The following is a 10,000-nucleotide window of genomic DNA, read 5'->3' as shown; positions in this document are numbered from 1 at the left end:
TATGAAATTTGACATGAGAGTTCCTGGGAATGATATTCCCGAACGATTTTTTCTTTTTTTCGATAAATACTTTTGATGACGTCATATCCGACTTTTTATAAAAGTTGAGGCGCCACTGTCACACCCTCATTTTTCAATTAAATTGATTGAAATTTTGGCAAAGCAATCTTCGACGAAGGCCGGGGTTTGGTATTGCATTTCAGCTTGGTGGCTTAAAAACTAATGAGTGAGTTTGGTCATTAAAAATCGGAAACTTGTAATTAAAATTATCTTTTTATTAAACGATCCAAAAACAATTTCATCTTATTTTTCGTCATTTTCTCATTCCAAAAAAATATACATATGTTATATTTGGATTCTTCTTCTTCTTCCTCGTCGTTCGCTTTATATTTGGATTAAAAACAAGGTCTGAAAATTAAAAATATAAAAATTATGATCAAAATTAAATTTCCGAAATCGATTTAAAAACAATTTCATCTTATTTCTTGTCGGTTCCTGATTCCAAAAACATATAGATATGATTATGTTTGGATTAAAAACACGCTCAGAAAGTTAAAACGAAGAGAGGCACAGAAAAGCGTGCTATGCAGCACAGCAAAACCACTACCGCGCTAAACAGGCTCGTCAGTTTCACTCCGTTTTGCACAAGCGGCGGACTACGGTCATTGTAAAAAAAAAATGCAGTGCGTTCAGTTTCATTCTGTGAGTTCCACAGCTTGACTAAATGTAGTAATTTCGCCTTACGCGACTTGTTTTATATTTGACCAAGTGGAGGGATTGTCTGATCTCATCTTAAATCTTGGCCAGATCTGAGATGATGAGAAGGAAGGCAACTTTAACATCCAATCAGGTCTTTCCACACAAGCCTATATAGTATTACATATAACATACCATTCTAAACGAAACAAAGTACACTCACACTTGACTTAATTAAGTAACAGCAAAGTTTACCATACTAAAATCACTTACCGCTCTGGCACTCTTTGACTTTGCAACTTTTCTTACAATTCTTCAACATCCACCCGGGGTTGTTCGTACACTCTCCCCTAGAAGCCCAGAACCGGCACGCGAAGTTGGCGTCCTCACAGGCTGCAGACAAAACAGTTTTGAAATATATTGTGTATTTAGGCCACATAAAAAATATATGTTGGTTTAGGGTAACGTGACCAAAAAAGATAGGTAGGTCGGCTTTTTATTTTTCATTCTTTTTTTTCTTTTTTTCAGATTTAGTCGAGTTTAAAGGAGGTTACTTCCCTAAGTCTCGGTATGGTTCGCAAAATGTGCCAAAAGTGTGTGTGTTTTTTTAGAAATAAAAACAAGTGTTAGGGTCGGCGAAAAAAAATAGGGTCGGTCGGGTTACCCTAAACCAACATATGTTTTTGTTTGGTCTTATATTTTTATTTTATTGTGTTTGTTTAATTAAGCGTTACATAAGTATTTGTAGGTCACAATTTTCACCTTCGCGATGGAGATAAAGTTAAATAAAACCTTGAAGTCTTGACTGATTGGAACTTCCCCTTGAGCATGAAGTAGCCACGGCCAATACAGGAAGACAAAAAGCGCAAGGCCACTGATGAAAATGCATTTAGTATTGAGTTTTGAATTAATTGTTCCACATTTTAACTTTTCCTAGTCCCCCCTCCCCTCCCCCACCCAAAGCACCACCATGTCCTGTTTTTGTGTTTGGTTTGGTTTGGTTAGGTTTGGTTTGGTTTGCTTCGGCTTGGTTTGGTTTGGGTTTTTACACGGGGAGCATCGTAACTTATGTTTTCTTGTTTGTGTTCCTTTGTTAGTTGTTGTTTTAGTCCTAGCTAACTATCACCACGACACACTAGATAGAATTTCGCCTCAGGTGGGTAGTAGTCACGGTAAACGGAGGGAAACAAAAAGCGGAAGGTCTACGATGGACACGTTTTTCGAATGGAGTTTTACATTATATCTGTTCCACAACTGATCTATTCCTCCCAACGCCCCCCCACCCCCCACCAACACTACCACCCCCTGTTTATGTGTTTGTTTTGTAATGTATTGTTTTGGTTTGGTTTGGTTTGTTTTGGTTTAGTTTGGTTTGGCTTGCTTTGCTTTGCTTGGTTTGGTTTGGTTTGGTTTGCTATGGTTTGACATCAATCAATCAATCAATCAATCAATGACGCTTATATCGCGCATATTCCGTGGGTACAGTTCTAGGCGCTCTGCAGTGATGCCGTGTGAGATGAAATTTTATACGGCCAGTAGATTGCAGCCATTTCGGCGCATATTTACCTTTCACGGCCTATTATTCCAAGTCACACGGGTATAGGTAGACAATTATTAACTGTGCCTAAGCAATTTTGCCAGGAAAGACCCTTTTGTCAATCGTGGGATCTTTAACGTGCACACCCAATGTAGTGTACACGGGGGGAGGGTTCGGACACCGAAGAGAGTCTGCACACAAAGTTGACTCTGAAATAAATTTCATCCGAACCTGGGATCGAACTCACGCTGACAGCGGCCAACTGAATACAAATCCAGCGCGCTACCAACTGAGCTATATCCCCGCCCCATGTGTGTTTAAGCTTGGTTTTTTTGTTTTTTTACACGGGAAGCATTGCCACTTAATTTGTTTCTACTTTGTTTGTTTGTGTGTGGTTTTTGTGTGTGTATTTCTTTGTACTTTTTTTGGGGGGGGGGGGGGGGCGGGGGAGTCCTAGCTAACTCTCACGACGACACACTGGACAGCACATCCCCTTAGGCGTGTAGGATCCTCGGTCACCGCAGAAAGGCATTGCACAGGCCATTGACATGCAGGCCATCTGGAAGGACATCTCTTGACAGATGCACGTGGTACACGGACCCATCTGATACTTGTCTCCTGGCTTCAGATCCTTCGCGATGGTGCCGTTGGGAAGTGTGCAACCACTGGGACCTAAACAAATACAAATTGTGTCATCATCATCATCATCATCATCATCATCATCATCATCATCATCGTCATCGTCATCGTCGTCGTCGTCGTCGTCATCATCATCATCATCATCATCATGGCTTGGCTTCGTGAACGACGATCTATGAAGGGGTAGGTCTTCGTCGTCTGCAGGTACGCTCGTGGCTGACGAGGTCAATGCGGGACATGTCCAGGCAGGGGAAAAAATGTTCGATTAATCAATCAAGAAAGCAGGCGGGCAACTGAGCAGTAGGCACTACACGAGTCTCTTAGATTTGACCAAACGTTTGAACCCGTGAGCAGTAATAATGCGACAACTCGCTCGCACATTTTTGTATGATGTGATTAAAAGCATAATGGTACTTCTTTGTGCTGATTTGCACCTAACCAAGGTTTTCCAGTCGCTTTTATGATCAAACCGGTCATTATCATTATTTTGTGAGAATCGAATTACTTATACGTGGAAGACTGTGCCTTTTATCCATCCTTTAAGTTAAAAAACCATTCCAGGGTCAGGAAAAAAAATAAGGTCGGTTGGAAAATCAAAAACATTGATTTTTTACTTGGTCGTATCATGCGTAACTCACCCTCACGGCACCTGGGACAACAGTCTCCCTCACGCGTGTAGTGGCCATTGGGACCGCAATAGGGCAAGGCGCACATCATCGACGCGCACATCATCTTGCCATCCTTTTGACAGTAGCACGTGGTACACGGATCCGTCTTGTACGAATCTCCAGGCTTGACACCTTCCAACACAAGGGTTCTTACGTATATCATCACATATATATAATGGGACGTTTTCAAAAAATTTCGCCACAGCTGTCCCCGGACTTTGGCTGTGCACATTCGTCGCGTCTTGGATCAAACTAGACTACATTTTGGTATCATTTTGTTCATTGTCCAAGGGGCATTAACTTCGTATATTAAAAATACACTTTCCTCTTAACATGTTTTGCAGAGAGTGAGTTATCTGACACAGGGGTACCGAAAAACGCTTGTCCCACAGTCGCTAAGCGATCTTTCAAATCTAAATGTTACAGTGTTGTAACGAAAGAGGAAAATTGATAACACTAGAAAATATGGATCGCCAAGCTCAGATCTAATTAGATCAAACGGAAGATCATTCTTTTGTCAATTAATTGACTACAAATAAACAATGGCAGACGACATCTAGAACGCCAACATGTTGCTGCCTAGCAACTAAGGTGAGATGTCCCTCAAAATTGTGTCCGTACTGTAACGGTACTTTCAAATTGAAAGAGTTCGATTCAAATCCTCAAAATCACACCGTTTGTGGAGATTTTGATCCAGATCAAGAATCACACAAGTTTTTTTCAAAGCGACGACGTTTTGGAAATGGCAAAACCAAAAACACCAAAAATGTCCGCCTGTACTGTTACGGTCCATACTGTCACGATTCTGGGGCCAGTTTCCACTGTGCGCACTGAACACGCACTTGTATATTTCATGTCTTAAACTGCATATTTCAGTGACATATGTTTGGATTTTCTTGACTAAATTGGGTTACACAGTGGGTACTCTTTTAAAAATCTAATCAGTTTGAGATCTATTTTATCGTTTGCGCGACGATTCAATATAAGCTTATCCTCTAATATAAAAGAGAACAGACTTTGCTCTGTCGTAAGTGCTCGTTTTAGTAGAGATTTTAAGATTATTTCTCTGGTCAGCATCAATTATTGCTGCGAAAACATCAAGTGCAACCAGCAGCTCAATAAAATAAGTCATTGACTGTTCGTCTTATTGGTTTTGTTTTCTGAATCTCACTGTGTTATGACATGACAGTGAATGAGCGTTCCCGCCTATGGCAATCTGTTTGTAAAGAAATTACGTTTTTTCGTGATCAACACGAAAAAACGTAATTTCTTTACAAACGGATTGCCATACCCGCTCACCACGGAACTAAAAATAGCTTCCTGACGTTCTTATTGCTTCAAATATAAAAGCGTCTTTGAGAGCAGTAAACAATTATTTGCCTGTCTCTTTTTACTTTTTTCTGCGAGCTTTCAATTGTTTTTTCAGAATGTGTTTCTTCTCCGTTCATCCCGGAGATGACGATTTTTTGTATCGTAAGAATGCGTCCCATGTTTCTGAAAAACAAGTCCCATTTGGCGACATTTTTTTTAAAACGACCCATACCATAAAAGATACACGGGGTGCAAAATAATAAATATAATAGTGAGATATAAATCTAAGCAACAAATTGATTGTGGAATAGACAAATCAAGTAGAAAAACAAAAGAATGATGTACTCACCAAGAAAAGGACATTACAGATAAAAAGGATACATATCTCGCTATCGAGGCTTCTTCCGGACGCATAGATTAAAAAAAAAAAAAAAACAGATTCAGAGATCTAAAACTATGACCATCATTCTTGCCACAGACTTAGCATCAGCAATGCTGTGGAAGCTAAGTTTATTATCTTTATCCTAATTGTTTATCTGTCTGCCCACGTTAAAGACCCAATGGGTCGACGTACTTTTGAATGTTGTGTTTTGTTATAAAATAAATGTTATATCGGTACCATAAGTGCGCGTCTGGTCTGTCTGTCCACTTTAAAGATAATTGGGTCGGCGTTCTTGTGAATGGTTTTTTTGGGTCATAAATACAACTTTACAAAAACTTACCATTCATTTTTTCATTTTGTTTTAAATGTGTCATTTACCTTCCAACACGGTGCCATTGTCGAGTCTGCAGCCAAGCGGGAGGCTGATGGAACATTCAGCTTGAGGTTCGGAACCCTTGGTGAAGCTTTGGGCAGTGCAGGAACAGTTCATGCTGCCGTCCATTAGATACTCGCCATCTTTCACGATCTTGCCTGAAGGCGTTTTGCAGTTATTTCCTGGAAACAGGCATCACACAAGAAAAAATGGTTGGTTAATGAAACGTCTTAACATTCGACAGCGTTTCAAACTGACCAAAAACAAGGAGAACATCAACAGAATAAAACTTTGTTGTTTAGGCTTAGTTACTTTCTCTATGTATAAAGATTGCCAGAGTCTTTTTTTTAAATATTTTTAAACAATCTTTACCATGTAGATTTCTGAAATAAGAAGAATAGACTGAACGGTATAATTATTTGATGTTTAAAGATCTGAATATGTTAATCAAGATCATACACTATCCTCAAGAGTTTCAATATCAAAAGTCGTCAACGTTTGCACTGTGTCATTTTATTTCTGATCCTGAGGCAAAAAATGCACAGAATGTAGTCAGAATTGTCCGGAAAATGAGGGAGGAAAAGCCCGACTGCATTTGACGTTGGCCGTTGTTAAAAACAAGTATAAGTTACATGGCTGGACCTAATGTACGAGAGGGAGGGGCTTCCAAAATGAGGCAGGGGTACAGGGGCTGGCCAGGCAAGGGTACAGGGGCTGGCCAGGCAGGGCTCTGTGGAAAGGCTCCCCAAGATGCTGCTGAAATTTAGCATTTACAAAGTGTGTGCCTCTCCTTGAGAAAAAAGTATATTAGCCGCGTAAAACGGGGGAGGGGTGGGGGGTAGGGGCTTCCGCAACCCGTCCCCCACCCTCCGCCTCAGATCCATCCCTGAATTAAGGCAACAAAGTCTCACCGTTGGGGCAGATGGCACAGCAGACACCAGGCTTTCTGATGGAGTCGACACAGGGTGTGACCCAGCAATCCTGGACGTAGCACATGGCCTTCCAGTCGTTGTCGCAGTGACAACCCATGCAGCCGCTCTTCGACTTCCAGTGGCCGCCAGGAACAAGTCCCTCGATCACTTTGCCTGTGTTGAAGGGGGAGTATGTAATTGTAAGTCAAGTAGGACAATTAGAAAGGGACACTTGGCTTCAGTCCCTTGGCTTTCTCGCCTGAGGAACTTCGTTCGGGGGTATGTAATTGTAAGTCAAGGTGACCAATTAGCAGTGGAAACCTGCGCGGAGGTGCATGGTGCAAAAACGGGTGGCACTAAAATAGATGTAACGCAGTCGCGGGTAGTGTTGGTTGAAATTCTGATGTGTTGTCATTTTAACAAATCAGACTCCGCTACTTGTTTTGCTTCGTTCACCTCAGGCTTGGCTTCAGTCATATGGTTTCCTCGCTTTTATGAAAGGGGTTGATGGTTGTGCGGTAATGTGTAAGTCAAGGTCAACAAACATGAACGTGTCTTTCCACTAATGTACTTCATTCACTGAAAAGACTGATAGGTCATGTTGTTGTAAATGTCTTGAACAGCTTTTAAGCACAGACAGACACACACACACACACACACACACACACACACACACACACACACACACACACTCACACACACACACACACTGACACTGACACTGTACAAACATCACCACCTCCAACACCCCCATGCCTCTACAACCCTACGAACCCATTTATTTCCAGAATCCAACTGTTACCATTATAATCCACACATCCTTTTGGGGTGGTAGGCTCTGGTGGGGTTGTTGTCGGTTGTGGTGGCGGTATGGCTGTGGTCGTGCTGATGGTTAAAGCCGCCATGCTGATGACCACGATGGCTCGCAGTGGCGTGGCCATGGTCGTTTTCTGAATCAGGTTGTGTGGGTTGCTGTCGTTTTTCTGTGCGGACAATTTTGAATAGAATAGAAGGGAAACACATTTTGCTGAGCCCAATGCCCGTTCGTTCGTTTGTTAGTTCGTTCGTTCGTGTGTTCGTTCGTTCGTTTGTTCGTAAGTTCTTCTGTTCGTTCGTTCGTTCGTTCGTTCGTTCGTTCGTTCGTTCGTTCGTTCGTTCGTTCGTTCGTTCGTTCGTTCGTTCGTTCGTTTGTTCTATCGTTCGTTCGTTCATGTGTACGTTCGTACATTCGTTCGTTCGTTTCAAAGAGTTAAAATCTTCTTGTTTCCATTTGACCTGAAAGGGTCATTGAGTTCTACAAACATATTTTATACAGCTCAGTTGGTCAGCTACTTCATGAAGGGACTGGGTCTGCTTGGTCCATCTCCTCCTTACGTTGGAATATGTGTGAACAGAATAGAACGAAGTATAAACAAGTCGCGTAAGGCGAAAATACAATATTTAGTCAAGTAGCTGTCGAACTCACAGAATGAAACTGAACGCAATGCCATTTTTCAGCAAGACCGTATACTCGTAGCATCGTCAGTCCACCGCTCATGGCAAAGGCAGTGAAATTGACAAGAAGAGCAGGGTAGTAGTTGCGCTAAGAAGGATAGCACGCTTTTCTGTACCTCTCTTTGTTTTAACTTTCTGGGCGTGTTTTTAATCCAAACATATCATATCTATATGTTTTTGGAATCAGGAACCGACAAGGAATAAGATGAAAGTGTTTTTAAATTGATTTCGACAATTTAATTTTGATAATAATTTTTATATATTTAATTTTCAGAGCTTGTTTTTAATCCGAATATAATATATTTATATGTTTTTGGAATCAGCAAATAATGGAGAATACGATAAACGTAAATTTGGATCGTTTTATAAAAAAAAATTTTTATTTTTTACAATTTTCAGATTTTTAAGGACCAAAGTCATTAATTAATTTTTAAGCCACCAAGCTGAAATGCAATACCGAAGTCCGGGCTTCGTCGAAGATTACTTGACCAAAATTTCAACCAATTTGGTTGAAAAATGAGGGCGTGACAGTGCCGCCTCAACTTTCACGAAAAGCCGGATATGACGTCATCAAAGACATTTATCAAAAAAATGAAAAAAACGTTCGGGGATTTCATACCCAGGAACTCTCATGTCAAATTTCATAAAGATCGGTCCAGTAGTTTAGTCTGAATCGCTCTACACACACACACACACACACACACACAGACAGACAGACACACACACGCACATACACCACGATCCTCGTTTCGATTCCCCCTCGATGTTAAAATATTTAGTCAAAACTTGACTAAATATAAAAACAAGTCGCGTAAGGCGAAAATACAATATTTAGTCAAGTAGCTGTCGAACTCACAGAATGAAACGCAATGCCATTTTACTCGTAGCATCGTCAGGCCACCGCTCATGGCAAAGGCAGTGAAATTGACAAGAAGAGCGGGGTAGTAGTTGCGCTAAGAAGGATAGCACGCTTTTCTGTACCTCTCTTTGTTTTAACTTTCTGAGCGTGTTTTTAATCCAAACATATCATATCTATATGTTTTTGGAATCAGGAACCGACAAGGAATAAGATGAAAGTGTTTTTAAATTGATTTGGACAATTTAATTTTGATAATAATTTTTATATATTTAATTTTCAGAGCTTGTTTTTAATCCGAATATAACATATTTATATGTTTTTGGAATCAGCAAATGATGGAGAATAAGATAAACGTAAATTTGGATCGTTTTATAAATTTTTATTTTTTTTTTACAATTTTCAGATTTTTAAGGACCAAAGTCATTAATTAATTTTTAAGCCACCAAGCTGAAATGCAATTCCGAACCCCGGGCTTCGTCGAAGATTACTTGACCAAAATTTCAACCAATTTGGTTGAAAAATGAGAGCGTGACAGTGCCGCCTCAACTTTCACGAAAAGCCGGATATGACGTCATCAAAGACATTTATCAAAAAAATGAAAAAAACGTATGGGGATATCAATCCCAGGAACTCTCATGTCAAATTTCATAAAGATCGGTCCAGTAGTTTGGTCTGAATCGCTCTACACGCACGCACGCACGCACACACACACACACACACACACACACATACACACACACATACACCACGACCCTCGTTTCGATTCCCCCTCGATATTAAAATATTTAGTCAAAACTTGACTAAATATAAAAAACGTGTAAACCATTTAATACAATAATGGCTAGTTTTGGTGCGAGATTCCCGACTTTTCGTTTGAATATAGGTTAGGAATGGAGGATCTTCCTCGACTCTCCGTCACAATTGAATGAAATAGAAAGGGGACATTTCTCATCAGCCGCACCTAAACAGGGCTAAGTGTGGTGGGTCCATTGTTTTTTCCTTGGAATCAGTAGAAACATGATAGAATTAAATGAGAGAGAAAAAAATCGCCATATTTTACAAAGGCAACGAACAGCGGGTCCTTGTGTTGAGTGAATAGAATGGTGAGAAACAATTATGTTGGTTGGACT

The 10,000-nt window shown here is 40.5% G+C and overlaps 1 protein-coding gene across 1 annotated transcript in view; it reads right to left on the bottom strand.

Moving 5' to 3' along the window:
* LOC138982113 (cysteine-rich motor neuron 1 protein-like) overlaps positions 1–10,000 on the bottom strand; it is a 13,507-nt gene that overhangs the window by 2,769 nt on the left and 738 nt on the right. Inside the window, exons 2-7 of the mRNA XM_070355340.1 lie at positions 7,320–7,500; positions 6,518–6,691; positions 5,612–5,788; positions 3,511–3,672; positions 2,702–2,905; positions 970–1,089 (exon numbers count right to left, since the gene is read on the bottom strand). Coding sequence (XP_070211441.1) covers positions 970–1,089; positions 2,702–2,905; positions 3,511–3,672; positions 5,612–5,788; positions 6,518–6,691; positions 7,320–7,458 — 976 coding nt within the window. The 5' untranslated portion in view covers positions 7,459–7,500. The remainder of the gene's footprint in view (positions 1–969; positions 1,090–2,701; positions 2,906–3,510; positions 3,673–5,611; positions 5,789–6,517; positions 6,692–7,319; positions 7,501–10,000) is intronic.

Source organism: Littorina saxatilis, linkage group LG12 (genome assembly GCF_037325665.1).
Source record: "Littorina saxatilis isolate snail1 linkage group LG12, US_GU_Lsax_2.0, whole genome shotgun sequence".
NCBI lineage: Eukaryota > Metazoa > Mollusca > Gastropoda > Littorinimorpha > Littorinidae > Littorina > Littorina saxatilis.
This window is presented reverse-complemented; position numbering and strand designations above follow the sequence as displayed.